The 20,499-nt window shown below is 36.1% G+C and overlaps 2 protein-coding genes across 3 annotated transcripts; both read left to right on the top strand.

The window, feature by feature from the left end:
* The first annotated feature begins 1,045 nt into the window (after nt 1–1,045).
* On the top strand, nt 1,046–5,455 carry LOC6638069 (N-acetylneuraminate 9-O-acetyltransferase). Of its 2 annotated transcripts, XM_047011211.1 has the most exons (4): nt 1,046–1,351; nt 1,429–1,525; nt 1,775–1,994; nt 5,366–5,455. In XM_047011211.1, the coding sequence occupies exons 1-4, from the start codon at nt 1,096–1,098 to the stop codon at nt 5,453–5,455; spliced, it is 663 nt and encodes a 220-aa protein (XP_046867167.1). In that variant the 5' UTR covers nt 1,046–1,095. The 2 variants fall into 2 exon arrangements, with proteins under 2 accessions (XP_046867167.1, XP_015034803.1); XM_015179317.3 differs by lacking the exon at nt 5,366–5,455 and having other exon boundaries at nt 1,047–1,351; nt 1,775–4,256.
* A 456-nt stretch (nt 5,456–5,911) lies between these two features.
* LOC6638090 lies at nt 5,912–20,237 on the top strand. The gene is made up of 4 exons (XM_047011212.1): nt 5,912–6,041; nt 17,850–18,005; nt 18,178–18,910; nt 19,871–20,237. Exons 2-4 carry the CDS (start codon nt 17,877–17,879, stop codon nt 20,107–20,109), a joined length of 1,101 nt encoding a protein of 366 aa, XP_046867168.1. The 5' UTR covers nt 5,912–6,041; nt 17,850–17,876; the 3' UTR covers nt 20,110–20,237.
* The last annotated feature ends 262 nt before the right edge of the window (nt 20,238–20,499 follow it).

Below are 20,499 nucleotides of genomic sequence, written 5' to 3' on the forward strand. Positions count from 1 at the left end.
TATGAATTCCAATCAAAATTATTAAAAAAGAATTTTGAAATGCGTCAATTAATTTTTTTGTTACGCTGAGTATGTTCAAAACCAAAAAAAAAATTTTTTTTTTATTTTTAACGCTACTATTTGCTGAATGGCCAGTGCGAAGAATACTAGAATCATAGACCAAAATGTTCTCTAATATTAAATATACATAATACATTTTTCTAAAATCTGTTTAACCTCTAATATGAAATATAACCAGAGGTCCGGGGCTAACTTCGACCGCGTCAAAGTTTGTATACCCTTGCAACTGTTTTGTTAACTCTTTCCTTAGCTATAGCCATCAAAGTGGAAAAACGTTTTATCAAAAAAGGCTAATGTTTGCGAAAGAACGGCCTACAATCTACCATAGGAAATAACGAAGATATTGATCAAAGTCACTGTTTTCCACCGATTGTTCCTATGGGAGCTACATGATATAGTTACCCGATTTTTATCAAATTCGGTACAGTCATTAACAGATATATTTAACTAACAATTGTTTAATTTGAAAGCAATCGTGTTAAAAGTAACGAAGTTATTGACAAAAGTCACTGTTTTCGAAATTTGTTGTTGATCAAATTTGGCATAGTCGTTTATATTATTAAATTTTACGACAATAGCTCAAAAAATAATGAATTTATTGAGAAGTCACTGTTCGTGACTTTGCCGTTTGTATGGGAGCTATATGATCTAGTGGTCCGATCCGGCTGAATCCGAGATATACAACATGTGCACTATATACAACCCTACATGCATAATTAGCTCTGTAGCTCTTACAGTCTAGGAGGAGTTTGTGCTGATCCAGACGGACGGACATGGCTATTTGAAGTCGTCTCGTCGTGCTGATCAAGAATATATGTACTTTATATGGTCAGAGATGCTTCCTTCTATCCGTTGCACACTTCTGACCAAAATTAATATACTCTTTTTGCAAGGGTATAAATATGTACATTTTGTTGTTGAGCAATTTATGTTTTCTGGGTTATGATTGTGTGAGTGAATGAAGTTAATGTTAGTTGGGTTAAGAAGTTATTGTTGTTTTTGTTTTCGAGGTTGAAGGTGGTGGCGAGGTTCACCATGGAATTGCGGGAGCTTCGCGGCGCCGGCAATGGCATCAGCAGTAACAATTCGGGAACAAATGCAAGAGGAGTGACAGGGGTAGGCGAACTTGGTGGCATTTGCATAGGCGGAGCTGCTAGCGGTGGAGTCCACCGACCGCCTACAAAAGCGGATCTCTTCATAAAGCAACTGAATTCTACTAATGCGAAGAAGGTGGCCCTTCTTTTAGTCCTGGGCTTCATCTTTTACCATGGACTGCTAAACTGGAACTACGGTTTGTGTTACCGATCAAGTGATCCGTGGATGTAGATATTTTAGTCAAAATCAAATGATTCATATTCTTATTTATAGGAAGTGATTCCTGCCAGTGGCTGTTGTCCAAGGGACGATTCAAGGGTGACAATGAGTGGCAGCCCTATGGATGTATGCTCCACAAATATTCCCTAACGTAAGTGAAGTAAAATCGTTAGATGCCACTATATAAGTGCCGTAACGCTGTAAGTGTGTAAGGAGAGGATGCGTTATTCCATTGTCAGTGAAAACAGAATCAGTGCTTTTAAAAGTAAAGCTAATGGCTTTTCTTATCTCTACTGCTTATGGCATTATGGGAAACTGTGCTCATAAATGAATCATCCATCTACCTACCCACCCAATGTCAATATCTATTTATGTGACTAATTTCCATATCAATTTTTAGCGACACCCGACGCTGTCTGCGCTATTTGGCATTTTTTGACAATAAAAACAATTTTGTCTTTATCGGCGATGCAAGTATACGGTTGCTCTACGAGCGTTTTATTGAGCAACTGCGTCTTCCCTTAAGCCTTAGTTCAGATGCCAATGAAAATGCCTCAACAAAGGCTCATTTTCAAGATAAAAAGCTACATATGATGGCGCAGTATATTAAAGCCGAAGAGGTAAGTCCCTGGCTTATTGATCGTCTCTACCGCTTGGAGGCAGAGAAGCAGCTATCTTCAGTCTACATAATGGGTTTCAGCCACACAAATCTAATCAATGGCAATGTGACGGAAGACGTACTTAGACATTATAGCGTTAATTTGACTCTGTTGGGACCGCCCATCCATCGACTGGTAGCACAACAATCAAGGGTCTTGTGGAAACTGGTGGATCGTGTAGATGAAGAAAAATTGCCGTCTTCGTGGAAATTGCTACTTAATGAGGACATAGATCGCTATAATCATATTGCCCGCAATGTCTTCCGTTATACTGAAGCTACCATCTGGGAATCTGCTTGGCACATATCAAATGGTCTTTTGGATAACGCCATAGACGGTTATGAATTAAGTCAGCATGGCCAGAGATTGGAAGTGCAATTACTCTGGAATATGTATTGCAACGATTATATGAACTACAACGATGGCACTTGCTGCAGTAGTTCCGAACCATACACCACCTTGCAAATTGTAGCATACTCGATGTTTGGTGTATGCATTAGTCTATTAAGCGGCATGGGTATAAAAAGATGGCTTAAACATTTAAGAGGACAAACTTTGTATGTCCCAGTTCAACAACAACAACAGAGTAATCCTCCTTCTTCAGCCATATCGGCTCTAATCACCGACTACAGCACCCCATTGTTGGCTTTATCCCTCTTGGGCCTGATCATGGGATATTTTTATTTGTGCGATCGCACAAATTTCTTTATGAAGGAAAACAAATACTATTCCGAGTTCTCATTTTGGATTCCTGTGGGCTATGTTTTTGCCTTGGGTCTATTTTTCACTGAGGATTCTCGTTTCACCAAAGTCTTAAATCGCGATCAAACGGATGAACTTAAAGGCTGGATTTTGTTGGTGGTGCTGATCTATTATATGACTGGTGCCCAACGTGTTTTGCCTATTCATATGCATATAAAGTTACTTATTTCTGGTTATTTTTTTTTAACGGGATATACCCACTTTACCTATATATGGCAGTCCAGAGGTATGGAAGGAAGAGGTGTTGGTAACGGTTCATCTAAGTCATTATTTGTACGTTTCTTTCAATCCATGTTCCGCTTGAATTTTCTCAGTGTTTTACTCTGCTTTTGCATGAATCGACCGTATCAGTTTTACTATTTTGTGCCTTTGCTCTCATTTTGGTTAAGTGTTATTTATTTCGTTTTGGCAATGCCACCACGTATATCATCTAGTTCAGTAGATGTAAATCCTCTTCATTATCTGTATTTGGTAAGCAAATGCATTGGGTGCTTAGGCTTGATCACAGTCCTGTTCATGTCCGAGGTGTTTTTTGAACGCATTTTCGTCACGCGTCCTTGGAAAGCTCTGTTCGTCACGACCGATGATGATATCCATGAATGGTGGTATCAGTGGAAATTAGATCGATATACTGTCACCTTTGGCATGATATTTGCAGCCTGCTTTCACATAGCACAGAAATCAAAGCCAAATAATTTAGTTTTCGATGATAATAATCATGGGAATTTATTTTCTCGTCGCACTTCCATTTCTGTTACTCTTTTAGCTCTCCTGGGTGTGGGTATTTATACTGCGTTTTCGTTTTTATGTCGGAATCTTCAGAACTGCGAAGAAATTCATTCGTATATACTGTTTATTCCGATTATTGGCTATGTAATTTTGCGCAATATATCGGGCATCTTACGCACCCGCTTCTCGACATTTTTTGCCTGGTTTGGGCGCATCTCTTTGGAACTGTTTGTCTGCCAATATCATATTTGGCTAGCAGCAGATCGCCACGGAGTTTTGGTTTTATTGCCCGGTTTTCCTACACTTAATATGATTATAACTTCGTTTATTTTTGTGTGTGTCTCGCATGAAGTCCATCGCCTTACAGAAATTTTGTTGCCCTATGCTGTGCCCAATGATTGGCGCCTGGTGATGAGAAATTTTGTTGTATTTCTTATTGTGCTTATACCAGTAGCACGTTCAGATGGGATGTTTTAGAAAATAATTGAAAAAATTGTTTTATAATTATTGCCCCTAATACACAGACTTAATTTAAAATTATATATATGAGTTAAGAAAAATTGCACAATCTACTTAAATTTATATTTAAACTTAAATTTACTCAAATATCCGCCACACTCAACGTCCCCTATAACCACGGCGGCAACCAAATGTATGTACTAGATATTATATTTGATCCTATAATTTGTTTGTAAGACAGATCCGATAAGAAATAAAGCTATAAAAGTAAAACTCACGTTTTCCTACGAAGGCTAACTCATAACTTAAACACATCGCTCGAATTGGACTAGTTGTGGTACATAGAGGAAGGAACAATGGTTAGGCGGGCGGGCGTAGGTGTAGGGAGACAGCGAGAGACCCTAATGTCTCTTAAAGCGAGCGCATGTGTTACTAATTGAGAGTTAAGCATGTTCTAATAAAATGCAGTAGCATTAGGCTAATAGCAACATACACCTGTGCAAATGTCCGTATGTGTGTATATTTCCACACTTACAGTTTAACATATACAACATATATGTAAATGTATGTACATATGTATGTATGTGGCTTATATTTGTTTGTATACATCAAGTGTTTTTCACTTCTCTCCACGGTTCATTCACAAGGTATTGCGAAACAGACTAAAGCAAAAACAAATGCATGCTTAGTAGGGGAAGAGAAACAAATACAAATACTTTGGTTTGCTTTTGCAGTACCTATGCACGTATACACACCAGCATACACCCACATACAAACATATATTCGTTGGGGACGCTGGTCTTTTTTCGTTGTATACCATGCACTCATAGGGAAAATGGTAAGTCAAAGACGCTGAATTGTATATTGAAGGCACAAGAAAGCGTAAAGTATATATGAATGCACATATGTATATTCTTGAACAGCACTAACGGCCGAGTCAATCTAGTCATGCCTCGATACAGGTGTCATTCGCCCTGTTAAACTTATTTTCTGCTGTTATTCGTATATCTTGGCTTGAACGCTGGGAGGCCAACATCCTGGCTTTGCTACAAGGCATAAGAAAAACAAATAATATAGATTACATCTCTACAAATCTGCATTTGATTTTATTCATATGAAATTGTTGTTTTACTTGGTGTATGGTATATCGAAGCGACGCGACGCCCTTGTTGTTTTCATTGTTCTTTCATTATGACACATTTAACTATATGTGTGCATTCCACTGGATTTCTTGTCTAGCTTGTAATAACTAAAGTATCTTCAAGATTTATCTGCCTACCTTCATATGTTACAAATGCAGTTTTTAGTCCAAGCCAAATTTATACAAACAATTAATTAATAAATTTTTGCGACTAATTTCTAAAAATATTTCAATATTTCAGCGCACTGAATTTAAATTTCCTACTACTTCCTTTAAAAAAGCTTTGGAAAAATGCTTTGTAACGGACATGAGCTTTGGAAAGCTATATTAACGCTCGGTCCTACGAGTTCGGTTTTAATGGCAATGTTCGTTTGGCTCCGGTCTCAGTTATCGGTAGCAAGTACGTCAAAACGGTCCGTTGTTGTCTCCAGTATCCAACCTGCAACTAACCCCAGTCTTGAGCAGAGCTAATCCACAACACTTTAGCCCCCACACATTCAATGTGATGAGGAAAACATAGGGGAAGGGTGTTTGATAATTCCGCCAACAAGTGCCTCGGCGAGCCTTGCTCTTCGTGGGATAGAGACAACAAGCTGAAAGAAAAAAGCAGAAACAAATACAAGCGAGCAAATTTTTACGTTTTTTCTGCTCCAATTTTCGGGATGGTTTTAGTGTTTTGTTGTTTTTTTTTGTTAAGTGCCGTTTAGAAACGCGCGGGCTTCTTTTTTTAAATGTGAGAAATTTGAATACCGTTTCATCAAACGACCCAGCGTTTGTAAATAAAATGATACTTTGACAATATTTAAAGAAAACTGTAAACATTTTAAAACAGAAGCTAATGGAACACAGCCAGGACATTAATTAAAATACATTAGGCAAGGAGCACTATTCTCAAACCCTCGAAATATTAACAAACGGTGAGTAGCTTACAAGAACTAAGTTATACATCTAATTTATTTTGTGTCGTTTTTTTTTTCAAATTTCAAATTTGGATATTGAAATATGTACACACTAATTTTAGTTCATTGACGGTGGTGAAAATATGTATATTAGTCAAGTAGGACTTTTCTGCCGCATCGCGGTAACTTAATGTTTAGATTGCATCTTCTGTTAGACAGTTTTCAAGACAGACATGCTCAAACATCGAGACATTGAGTCTCCCACCGCCATCTTCTTTTCTTCTGCCAGACGATGATGATTTTTGCTACATCTGTCTAAAAAGAGCTGAATCCCACTGTTTGTAAGAATTTGGTTATTTAACAGGTTATAAACGTACTTTAAGTTGGTGTGTAGTCTACTGTCGCAGATACCTTACGCTTTTTAGGTTTAAACATTGAAAAGGTGAGATTCTTTTGCAATAAATGAAAGTCTCAATATTTGTTGTAAATAATGGCTTTTTATCAATTTTGTAAAATTTCGGACTTGTAAAACATTTAAAAATCTCTAAAGTGTTGAATTCATATTTGATAATATAAATACTCACTGTGAATCTTTGTTCTTTCGTTTGTGGTGCCCATATTTTGCTCCTCCGCCACACACAACGCTCAAATGTATGCTAATATTTTTTTTGGCTGCCAGAGGCTATCAGCAATAAAGAGAAAAGAAAAATGTAAACAAAATCAAAAACGCCGGTCATGTCCTTTAGCATATTTCTTATGCATCCCACTTAATTTATATATAAGCAATATATTTTTTACATTAATTTTTTTGTTGTTGCCTCAAATAAGTACATATATTTATACATATTCATGTTCAAATTGCGTGGGTGTAATGGAAAGAGAGGTGGGGGCCAACCCAGAGCCACTTTATATTGCTGGGCCTGTAAATTTAATTTGCCCCATTCAATTTTTATGTTCTCGGTCTTGTCAGCTAGAGGGCGAAAATAGTTAGAGGAGAAAAATACATAATGTACGACATTCTGTAAATGAAAATTTGTTGACGGCAGTGAAATGGATATATTTTGAAACCTGTCTTAAACAAGGTGTATCAGATTTGTCGTTGCTCTAACCTTTGCTGAATAGTTGTAACCATATTGACCGTATAATTTTACTCCATGCACCCAAATGGTGCAATTGTATATATTATTATTTAATAATGGGAGACGTTGAAAACTATCTAATTTTTGCTGGATTTTTGTAAAACGAATATTATTTGACGGGAAATTCTGTGTACTTTCATTCGTAGATCAAGAAAAAGTATAGTATAGTATTATTATAAATTAGTATCGTCAAACGTCGCCAAGCCAAAAAACCTCAAGAATTACATAGGAAACTAAATATTTAAATTAACCCAAAAACAAATGCTGGGGCCAACTCAAAACTTTTTTCTATGCACTATGCAAACATTTAACATGTCTCAATATTATATTAAAATTTTTAGATAGACTGTGCTAAACTATCGACCAGCCGGAAAGGGGGCTTTTTGTTTCAATGATTGTATTTGTACAATCACCAAAAAATTACTGAAAATCTTCATTAGTTTCTTGCTAGAAAATCAAATTCAAAATTAAAAAAAGAAAAATGTGCTAGCCTAGTGACTGTACATTTGGTATTATGAATTTAATACAGATGTTTCACCTGCATAGTATACCGAAGTCGTTAAGACGACTCATTCCCTTCATTTCTGTTAAAATGAATCAATAAACCCGTGTCTGATGAACTGCATAAGTACACATACCGCAACCTGATTTTTGTAGATTTTACGACTAATGAAAGTTGATTAACAGAATCAATCGATATTTAACTTGTTATTGCCGCCCAATCATTTGGTTGTTTTCCAATATGTTTAAATGTAATTCTTTGGATCATTGTATATGCCTTATACAGCTTTTGATTGTTATATATGTACTTTTGATTAATTATTTATGTTTGGGTTTTTCGGAGTTGATTATTTAGATACCAGTAGACTGAAATGAATCATGCCAATGATGATTATTTTTTAATGCAATCGATCCTAGTTTATCTTTAAATATGTATACAATTTGATTTTGTTGGCTTGTGTTATGGGTGTGCAAATATAGTAATCCAATGTTTTATGTTATCTGATATATTGTGTAAAGTTTGCAACACTAACTCAGCTGTTCTAATTTGCCTTCTATGTTTTTCTCTGGTTGTTTTAGGACAATGGAATGTTAGGTAGTCGTGGTTAGAAATTTGGATTGTTACCCTGTCTTCCCTGGGGTTCCGAACACATATGGTTTAATTCCGTTTCGGCTCATTGCCACATTTTCTATCTTTTTCATTCACAATGAGTAGCGGATAATTGTAGGCGAATGAGGAAACAATGCCGGAATGTTGATGGAGCAACGAACAATCAACGGACAAATGAAACAAACCAACCAGTTTTCTTTTGGGGAATGTAAAATGAGTTCATACATATAAAGGAAAACAAACTGAACAAAAACCCACCGACAAATATTCAACAGTAACAACTGACAAAACTTCAATTTTTAATAAAGGAAAATAAATAAGTAATGGGTAAAAACATTTTTTTTTGTTCATGTTGTATTTTATTTTAGAAAGGAATTGATTCACAAATGATCTTAACAAAGCCTTAGGTTAAAGGCTATAATACGCCAAAATAGTCATATTAACATTGATTCTCTGTATTCAAAAAAATTTGTGCTATACACATATATTAATACCACGACCTTAACCTGGAACCGGTCAAAGATAAAAAATTCCCTACACCAGCAGGTACAAGGACACAGGCCGAAGAGAAGGCAATACTTTAAATATTATAATTAAGGTGATTATTGAAATATTAAATAATGCAGTTCAAAACTAGTTCTGCAATTTCACGCAAGTGTAGTTTTAAGTCGCAAATTGAAAAGATTTTTTATACCAAATATGTCCAGGTGTTGACCTTGAACAGAAAAGAAGCAGCATTTTTTATACAAACCGGCAGTTTTTGATTTAATCATAAAATTCCAACCCATTTTTAAACTGCAATCCAAATAGCAATAAGCAAATATCACACATTCATACGTATTTATATACTATACATATTGTACACTTTAAAGAAAAATTTTGTGTGAGTATACATACATGTCATACATTCAGACATTTATGCTCTCCAGCTCTTTTCCATTCTTTGCCCATTTTTTCATCCACTTTCTTTAAAATTCTCTATTTTGATTCGCAAACGTGCGAATGGCAGGCGAAAAATAAGTATATAAATATTTATGACTCTCTGGTGCAACTGTCTTTCGTTCTTGCTGTGTTCGTCCGTTTTTTTTTTGTTGTGCGTGCGTGTGTGTGTGTGTGTGTGAGTGTGTATGTATATGTGCCGCCTGTGAATTTATTTTAAAGCACGAAAATGGGAGGTGAAGCACAAAAGCTTTTCCTCTGTCTCCTTTCCTTTTTTTTTGCACTTGAACATGTTTGAGAAAAGTGAAATAAGATAAATGAGCCAATTCGGCTTTGCGTGCGTGCGCGACTCTTCTTCATTTCTTTTTCATTTTTTTTTTTTGCCGGCATAAGTAGGACAGTTTATGAGAATCGACACAATCTTAAAAGTGTCAGTCTTAAGGTCATTGCAGAAAATCCGTACGCATATTTCCTTCTTTTCTTCTCCCTCTCTCTGCCTCTTGGACTATAATATGTGATTAATTTAAGGTGAGCCTTGTGAATGGTATTTGTCAATTATTGGTTAGAATTGGATTAGACGCATGCTAAGAATACATATATATGTATGTACATTCGGGGTGTTCTTATTTTCATAAATTCGAAATTCACCAAGTGCCGGGCATTTTTATACCATACACCCATAGGGTGAAATGGTATATTAAAGTCGCCAAAATGTATGTAACAGGCAGAAGGAAGCATATCCGACCCCACAAAGTATATATATTCTTGATCAGGATCAACAACCGAGTCGATCTAGCCATGTCCGTCTGTCCGTCCGTCCGTCCGTCCGTCCGTCTGTCCGTATGAACACCTAGATCTCGGAGACTGTAAGAGCTAGAGCCACCAAATTTGGTATGTAGACTCGTGTAGTATGTAGAGTGATCAAGTTTATTTCAAATTTTTGCCACGCCCCTTTCCGCCCCCGAAATTTAAAAAAAGCGTTTATCTCAAAAACTATTCCAGCTAGAGACACCATATTTGGTATGTATATTCGCTTAGTAAATGCACACATTTTGTATGTATAAAAATTTTGCCACGCCCTTTTCCGCCCCTGTAATTTGAAAATCTTGATTATCTCCCGTATTTTTTTACCTTATGCAATCAAATTTGGCACACTTAAATTTAATACTAATATCTAGCAAAATATTTGATCAAAATCGGACAAAAAACAGTCGAGTTATGCATATAAACGTTTTTCCATAAGGCCAGAGTTGGCCGTTGGCTGGTGGGGGCGCTAGGGTGCTCGTATGATTAAGTAAGCGAGATGCTAAGATATGCTTGTAAAAAGCATGTGAAATTGCATTTGTTTAATAAAGTTGAAATATTTGCTTTACTGGTGTATGGTATACCTAAGTCGGCGAGACGACTTACTTACTTCATTTTTTATAAGCTTCAACAACTTGAAGCAATGATTGTTTTTCTTTCTTGTTGTTTGTGAGAACTCTGTTGTACTCCTGCATAAATTTGACTCCTCTTTCGGCCATATCATTTACCACAAGAAGATCACGGCAGTATGTTAAACCTTTCTCAAATTCAAATGTTTGCTTCCAGTTCGATAGATCCAGTTCAAGTACCAGTTTGTGGTAGCTTAGGTTTCTCAAAAAAATCCTTTGTTTTTGATGACACAAAGTATGATAAGGAGTATTTTTGGAAGTCTACCCAATTAGAGTAATGTCTACTATTTTTCATTTGAACATTTGGTTCCTTTGAGTTAAGATTGCTAACCATAGGAATTTTTTCTTTGGAGGAGACATTCGGATTAAAAAACGCCAGAGCTATTAAGTCTTCGGCAAGGTACCATAAATGATTGCTCATTTTTTTCAATAGTATACACGAGGTTTCCGCGTATGTACTTGCATATTTTAAAGATTTTTTTAATGGTTCAGATCATGGAAAGGAGCTTCAATAGCGTTTGTACACTTAAGCCATGCTTTAATGTATATTTTGACTAAGAAAATGCAAACATTGCGCAAACCAATTTCTTCCTTTTTTACATATGGTGGCGGTACGATGAGATTATTGGACTGCAACCAGACTTTTTTTTCCAATAGAACTACTGCTCCTGACTAATTGCCTGTATTTGCAGCCGCAGCTTTGAACCATTGTAGCTAAATCAAGTAGCGCTCGATTGTAATAAAATCTAGTCAGTGATAATAATACAAATTTAAGATAAAACCATTAATTAAGAAACATTTGTTTCTATTCTTCTTTTCTTTTTGTAAAATAGCATCAATAGTGTTAACAAGGTACTAACATTTTATTTCATAGCTGCAGTTTTTGGGGCCGGCTATTGGTGGTTTCTGCCAATCACACACTCTCAAACGCGTATGTCCTCTTGTTAACTTGTTTTCCCTCTTACTTTTCTAAAAAGGATAAGTGTGTTCAACGCGTAGATGTGTACTGTTATTCTGGCACCAAAAAAAAAAAAAAAAAAAAAAAAAACGCTAAATGAGAACGTAAAACCTCAAATACTCGAAAGCAGCAGCAGCGTTTAAATGGATTCAAAAAGTCATGGAAGTCAATGCCCTTAAAGGCAGTAAGTAGGTCGAGTGAAATTTATTAGCATTAAAATTATCATTAACTTCGAGTTGTAACCAATATCCAAGAGATCGCTTAACTGTGCTGGTTTTTTGTTTTATATTTGTGTAACAGTCAAAGTATTGTAGGAGCAGTCGTTTCCGGTTCATCATCATTATCATAATGATGATTGCAAATAATCAACTGGCAACTTAATAATAATTCTAATCAGCAGTTGTTTGTCATTTCGTGGATAAAATTAATTTTAACCATCGAAGAGGACACGTACTAAAACATTGTCGAACTAATTATGATTGTGTGGGCAGGGAAGAAGTGGGGGACGGGCTAAACTTCAACTCCGTTGCCGACTCCCGTCGCCACCATTGGCATCGTCGTCTTTCTATATCTTATCTTTTGACTGCCAGCAGGCACAAGTAAATATTTTATCTGAAAAATACACAGAGAAACACAGTTTGAGCGCGCGCCCTGCTAGCGAGTATGATAATGGCGAGGCACAATCAACTTCAACTGATTAAGCAGCGAGAAGCCCTCTGACTCTGACTTCGACAAATAGGAACACAGATAAAAACATATATACATAAATATATGAATATGTATATACATACATAAATATATGAATTTAATTGCGAGCTTCAACAGAAGAAGCATACACACATAGAAATAGACAAAGAATAAACGAAAATGTATATACATTTATGTACATATAGAACATTGATGTAAATATATAAATTTATATTAATTTGCATACTATTATATATTTATACTATATATATTAAATACAAATTAAAATTAAAACTATGATTGAATGTTTTGCTTCCCATTTGTTGTGTTTTTTTTTTTTGACTTAAAACTTATTAACAAACACTCGTCTGAAGGTCGTTTGTCTATTTGTCACGCATGTTGATATGTGGCATAAATTACGTACAAGTTGAAACTCCACTTTTATTTATTCATCCTCCCACGAATTTTGTTTAGAACATACACAGTAACTCTAATCTTTGGACTGTAGCGGTAAATTTAATATTGCAAAATTTACACACTAGCAATATTGATTTAACGTAATAAAAGAAGGGGACAACAACAAAAAAAAAGTGTCACACCCACAACTTAATTATCTTGCCGTGCCACCAGTCCCTGGCGGCCAAGTAATCAATAATTAACGAGTACACCGCCAACATTGAAACACTTTTCGCTGCTCTTTACTTTCTAATAGAACAAGAGATTAAGTAGTTTGCAAGTATATACAAAATACGCAACCAATACATACATTGGTATCCCTTAACTTATTTGTTCGGTATTTTTGTAAGAGTCTGGCGGTTGTCTTACTTGTGTTTATTTGTCATAGTCGAGGGTGAATGCTTCCCGTTAGCTTTCATTTATCAAATATTTCGATCGGCCGTTGGTGTGAATGCGATTAATTTGTATGGAGCAGGCCAACAAAAAAAACACTAATACTATTTTACGAACGACCATCATTTATTTCATAGTGCAATCATTTATTATTTGATTGAAATCACTTTCTAGGGTTTTCATCTTTCAAGCGTTTTACTAAATTAATTTAAATTAAGCTTAGCAACTAAACAAAAGTTTATGTTTTGTGGAAATAATGTGCAATTTAAGGCAGTTTCCCCAATATTATTTGTTTTTGTTTAGGAATTTTGCAAACCGAAGCGTATGACAATCAAATTATAAACAGTAATTGAGTTAAGTCCTCCTGCTGATTACAGATGTAGTATTTGACATTGTTGTTGCTTCGTAACACATGTACACACACGGCAACAAATGATGACGTTTTTGTAAAAGCGCAGGATGTAGCGCATTTCATGAAGGCTGCCTCTTGCAGCTAAGAGTCAGAATTACTTAGCTAAAGGAACAAATATGTTCATATTTCATAAACTTGTTTAAATTAAATAAAAAGAGACAAATGTGGTTTTATACGTATATTAATATATAGGCGCATAACATGACTAACTTGACAAAACCAGTGAAAGTTGAATATTTAATATTAAAACTGAAATTCGGTAAAATAACCAAGTTGTGTGTATATCTTGAATTGGCCACTCTGATTAGTGTCATACTGCTTCTGTACTTGAAAAAGAAAATACATATGGTTTGGTAAACCGAATTGGGCGCAAGGACTTACTGCAATTTCATTCTGTGAAATAAAAAAAACCAATAATATGATAATATATGGTATTATTCATAGTCAAAGCATGAGCTTTATCCATTAGTTTCAAAAATCTCATAAATAAATACTTCAAAAGTATTATCTATCTATTACCGGCTACAAAATTTTGTAGATCTTATTGATTTCCATTTAAGACTTCCGATTTATTTGTAAAACAATATGCATGCCAATTACTATATAAGGCCCTAAAATTATTTTATGGATTGTTGCTGCTTTGCCTTTCCTGTTAGGGCTTTGCTGGGCAATGACGTAGATCAATCAACTCTGACTGCAATTGAACAGCTGTATTTTGTAGAGTTTAGATTAACGCAGTGAAAATTACCGACCATAAACAAGTACATACATACAGATTGAATTTGGTATCCACCTTATATAACTTAAGATGTCCTTTAAAGTGTACTAAGACGTAGATATTGGTAGCTGAATTTATAAGCTGCTTCATTATCGCTTATAAAAATTTTTTCTGAAAGGCTCGTGTCAGTATGAGATTTGTTGGTAAGCTGTTCTTGTGGGTGTGTGTATGTACATATATATTGAAAAAAATTCAATTTAGATTCCAGCTTTATATCTCTTTTTTACTTGCTTTGTATCCCAGTCACAAAAATGGAATGTTTATATCATGTAAGACCAGCATATTGTACCAGTAGAAATAACTATTTAGAGCAATTGCTTTTTAACCAGAATGGTTTTTGCCGCAAGTTTTCTGTTTTCTCAGCCCAGTTGGTTTCAGTTTGTAGATCATTATAGCCATGCAGCCATTGGGGGTTGACTCCATTCATAATTATGCTTTCAGGAAGCCATTCAATACTCTTCCCAGGAGGACAAGAAACGTCATGATAAAAAGGGGACGAAGTAGTAGAAAAATGAGTCGGACTCAAGCAGTGCTTGTAGTTGACGTTGTGTATCAATTAATATCGAAAGTATCTCCAATGAGTATTTATTAGGGTCTGATTAATTAGAGAAACGAGTAAAAGTAAAAATCTTTAAACGAAACTATCGATTAGGGTCAAAAATGCATTTGACATATCGTAAAACTGCTTTAAAATGTCTTAACATTCTTTTTTGGGTTCAAATAATAATCCAGAGAATATCTTTAAAGTTTAACACATGCTTGACTTTTCAATTGAAACAGTAATAGCAATTGTAAGAAAGAAATGTTTTACAGATTAAGAAAAGGCGTAAGACATTTTATTTTCAAAGTGTTTTAATGTGAAAATTATAGAATAGATATCATGCTATTCCGTGCATGTTAAATTGACTTTAAGCTTACATATAGCTCATTCTACATTCAGTTCCTGTTTTCCTTGTTGCTGCTGTTTGAGTTTTCGCTGATTGTTTGCCAAATCAACATTAACCCATGATAATTTATGCCACACGGACCCATAGAAATGCCCAAAAGAGAGAAACGAAATGAAAGGCGAAAAACGCCCACTTCAATGAAGGATTCCAAAAATTGAAACTGAAACTGAAGTGTCGTCACTTGAATATTGTTGTGATGGGCAACTAACCTAAGAACAACAAAAAAAGAAAAAAAACTCATGAAATTCGATTATATCCAAACACATGAAGGACATCTGGTGTGGCGGGACTGTAAGTTACAGAGTGTGCAGAGCAAGTGAAACGAACCGGAGCTACGTAGATGAAATGTATGGACCAGCGAAATGAATGAAATGAACGAATAAAACTCAGAGTTGAAGGGCTGGAAAAGGAGCCGAGTGGTGCACACTTGGAAATGAATGGTGTAGAGAGCGTAAAGAGCATAGCTGTGCCAGAGCTTCTTTGCTTATAAATGCTTAAGCAAGAAGGGGAATAAAATCAACAAACAATGAGAACAAAAAATCAGAAATACAAACAAAGTAGAAAACGAAAGCGGATAGGCTGGGCACGTTATGACTATTGCTTTTGTATTATTTGGTTTTAAACTGTTGTTTTTTTTTATTAACAATGCAGTTGACCGATAATTTATGTTAAGGGATTATGCATTTAAAGGTGATTAAAAAGAATATAATATTAAGTGTTAATGCTCTTTACCTTTATTAAATGTCTAAATGTTTGACAAACCCACAATAATCACTATTTTAAAAAACTGTTGTGAAGGCCCTCGTTTTTGTTTGCCTGCAAAGCATAGTAGTTTGTGGGTGTATTTGTATGTGTTTGTTTTATATTCGGTGGCCGAAATAAGGGGTGAATGTTACGGGTGGAGGAAGACTGGCTACTTGCAGCATGTTTATCTCGCTGTTAAGGTGTTCGTAATGACAGGGATGAAGTTTTTATGACAACAGCCATCCAACCACCTAAGTAACAAAGGAAAAAACTTTGACTTTTTCTAGTAACGGCAAATTAAGGTGGCACTAAACAGTGTTAGAGAATGAAGGCGAATATTTATCTTGTGCACGCCCATACAACCACTTACAATTAAAGTGGTCTTGAAATTCAACAAAACTGAATGATAAATATATGAATATGCAATTACACTGCCACAAAAAAGTATGCTATAGTTTTTGAAACTTTCAAAGAGAAAGCAAACATCACTTGTCTAAATCTAAATAAATTGAGACTTAAGGTGATGCCGGACTGTTGGTTTAAAGAAAATAATTGCTAAGTATTTAACTCAAGTTAAAAACAAAAAATTCGGGTAAGAGAAATGTTTAAGATATGTATATGTAGTTTTGTAGTTTCCATAGGAAATTTCCTAATTCATTCAATTAAAGTAAGTAAAGTTTCTGTAAATTATTGTATTTTATGACCTTTATCAAGATAAATAATTACATTTAATTTTCGAATTTATTGTAAGTTTATGTATATGTGGGTATGCAGAAAAGTTAGTACTGCTATATGTACACATACATACATAACTACTTATATAATCGCATGCGCAATTCAAAAAGTACCAACTACGAATATGCAAGCCTCCTTTCGGTGTGAAGTTTGACGAACACACACATGTTTGTTTGTACTTAAGGTTTAAGGTATATGTATTAATCGCCTATGGGATAAATATATGCCTTTGTAAATGTGTCTTTAGGCATCGCATTTTATTATCATTCTGCAGGTATTGTCAGTCCCATGTGGCCGATTACCTACAACAACCTGTTACCTGTTTTTTTTTCAATCGCGCCTGACATCTACAACTAGGTTATCAAATCGCAGCAGAAATAACATACCTATGGACGCATTAAAAATTATACATATTTCTTAAAGAGAGTTATGTTTTAAGCTTGATGAGAGTGTGTTGGAGAGTGAGAGAGAGAGATGGAGAGAGAAAAAAATAGAGATAGTGAGAGAGATAGAAAGAGATAATGAGAGACATGTCTTAAACTGGGGCAGAGTGTGTTGTAGACGTTTAGAGAAAAAGATACAGAGAGAGATATAGAAGAAGAGAGCGATAAAAAAAAAGGAAGAAAGAAAATAATAAAGTTGACGAAAACGAAAACCGCCATTAAAATAACTTTTCAACTTTTGTGGGCAGCAACTGAAGAGGCCGACATGACTTCTCTTTCACCACATTACTCTGACACCTCAACTTGGCAAGTGTGAGATATGGTAATGAGCAAGAAGAATTTTTGAAATTTAGCTAAAAAAAAAAGTATGTGCCAGTGCTTTCCCACAATCTCACTTGCTCGTTAAATTGAACTTAAAGTTGACAAACTTTACCAGCACCAACAATTTGCTAGTGTACAGACAATTTATAACTAGTTAAAAAAAGTTAGGCATTTTAATTGTTTTCAAAGCTACTCACACCCCTATATTGACAGAGTTGGATTTTCGTTTGTTTTGCTTTTGATCTGAATTTTATCTGTCCATTTATATCACGTTAGTTTGCGCTTAACATTCTCTTTTTTGCATGACTCTATGGATAAACAAAACAACAGTTGAAAATTAAGACCACCACCGGGAAAATGGATACCAAGCTGGAGGCTCGAGGCCAATTTCCGGCCACGTTTCCGGAAACTTTCAAAAACTTCTTTGAAATGATGAACGAAGATGAGGATCATGTTGAGATATTTGCCAACTTGCTGGAGGACAAGGTATACAAGTAAAATTTAACGACAAATATAAAATGATGAATCAGGTTTTTAAGATGAAAAAACTTTGGAATTAGACAAAAAAAAAAAAAACAACTGGCCTACTAGGGTTATACCCGCCTTAGATCCTTCGATTAAACTCTCCGTTAAATTTTTCTTCTCCACAATATTCTAGGTTATACCCCGTCAAAATAAGTCAATGTATTCCCAACGTCAACGATGTGGCGGGAGCCTACGGAGTCATAGCAGCGGCGAACGGAATTCAGAAAGGGAACGAAATCGAGATCGTGATAAAGGACGATCTAACCTTCAGCAGCAGCAGCAATATCCCAATCCCTTGCAACAGCAAATGTCACATAAACCGCGTAGTCGAAGCGGAAGCATTAGCGATATGTCTCAAGGAGATGGCTTACCTGCATCTGTTGGCTACGGGAATCGGTTTAGCGGTAGCGGTGTTGTCGTTGTTGGCCGTTCTGATTCTTTCCGCATGAATCGGCAACCGCGACAATCTTTAAGCGTCAGCAGTTCTGGCATAGATCACATCGGTTATGGCGATAGTTGCCCTGATGGCGGTGGCAGCCTAATCGATGTGGCAGGCCGTGGCGAACAGCCGATGCATGCGGAACGTGACTGCGGCGCATCGCTTGGCAAGAGTGGCAACTTGCTTTGCAAGCACATTAAGTATTGCTGCCTGCATCAGCCAACGCAACAGTCACCGGCCGTCGATGGACAGCAGCAGTCGTTGCCTTGCGATGCCGTAGCCAGCTGCAGCGGAAATAAGTTGCAGCGTCTGGGTCCTGATGGCGAGGATAATAGCACCAGTTTGCGGATTGGTGCTCCCCCAATTCCTCCTCATGCTCTAACACCTCGTCACACGTCGGCTACTCTAGATTCCGCCCTTGATTTTCGTAAGTAAAAACCCCAATTAGAGACCATAGCACTAAACAATTTTTAGCCGTTCCAAAGTTTTAATACACTGGCAGATCGTGTTAACTCCAACGAACGATCATCAATTAATTTAAAAAAAATATATATATATTGCTATACAGCCTATTTAAAGAGTCTCAAATTGGGATTAAATGGATTTAGTACATATTTACTATCTTTCAGCAATAAATTTTTTTTTATTATACCCTTGCAAAAAGGGTGTATTAATTTTGGTCAGAAGTAAGCAACGCATTAAAGGAAGCATCTCCGACCATATAAAGTATATATATTCATGATCAGCACGACGAGACGAGTTCAAATAGCCATGTCCGTCCGTCCGTCTGGATCGACGCGATCTCGTCCTAGACCGTAAGAGTATATACTGCACAGTTTGTATATCTCGGATTTATCCGCATCGGATCACTATATCATATAGCTCCCATACAAACGTCAAAGTCACGAACAGTTACTTTTCTCAATAACTTCGTTGTTTTCTGCTATTGTCGTGAAATTAAATATTTATGAATTTATTACACTAACAACCGACTGTGCCAAATTTGATCAATCGGTAGTGAACAGTGACTTTGATTAATATCTTCGTTATTTCCTAAGCCGTTCTTTCGCAAACATTAGACCTTTTACACAAAAAACTTGCAAGGGTATACAAACTTTGACGCGGTCAAAGTTAGACCCGGCCCTCTGGTTTTTTATGTTTATATAATAAGAGACTGGGGAAGAATTTCGTAATTAACGCATTCATAATTTCGACATCTACAAGTTTCGTTCAAAGAGAGTATCTAGATCTTGAGAGGGGAAAGTGCCCCTTAGAATGCCCGGTTAGAATAAAACTGAGAAAGGAGAGTGAAATATCTATATTTACCTCTCTCTCTCCGCTTATTTCATCTTCTGCTTCCATTCCTTGACTTACTTGCTTTTGCCAGCTGCTGACTGCCTTGAAGCCGAACCAGCCTGGGTCAAACGCTCGGTTGTCACTGATGATGCATTGTTTCGATCGGTTCAGTGGTCCAATGCCCTATATAATCATCATCCATCTATATCATCGAACGTGGACCCGGAGCCGCATTCAGTTTGTCGAAGCCGGCTGAGGTTTTGGCACAAAATGCTTGGCTATTTCGTTCAATGTAGAAGAGGTATGCGTTTATTTAATTCATTAAAATGAATGTTTTATGGTATTCGATCGAAATAAATTTTTTATACATGTATGATACAGCATAAGACGGTAGTTGGGATAGAGTTAAACCTGCTTGTATTTGAAGATGGGGACAGAAGTTTAGGCCAATCAGATCTCCGTTCATTTGTTGATCGGTACGGTAACGGTAATTTTTATTTTTAGTCTCTCTGTACCCACCTCTCCTTTCAGTTCTGCGAAGGGTACGTAGAATATGCGGTCAGAGGCGAAATCTGTGAAAACCTGTAACATATCACGTGGTACATTTTTATTGTGAGCTGTTGAAATTGGGTAGGACCTATCGACAGTACGCGCTGGCCTCGGCTCAAATTATTCGGTGAGAAATGGGGGGATGGGATAATGATAGCCTACTCGCTTTAC

The sequence above is a fragment of the Drosophila willistoni genome (genome assembly GCF_018902025.1).
Source record: "Drosophila willistoni isolate 14030-0811.24 chromosome XL unlocalized genomic scaffold, UCI_dwil_1.1 Seg141, whole genome shotgun sequence".
Lineage (NCBI taxonomy): Eukaryota > Metazoa > Arthropoda > Insecta > Diptera > Drosophilidae > Drosophila > Drosophila willistoni.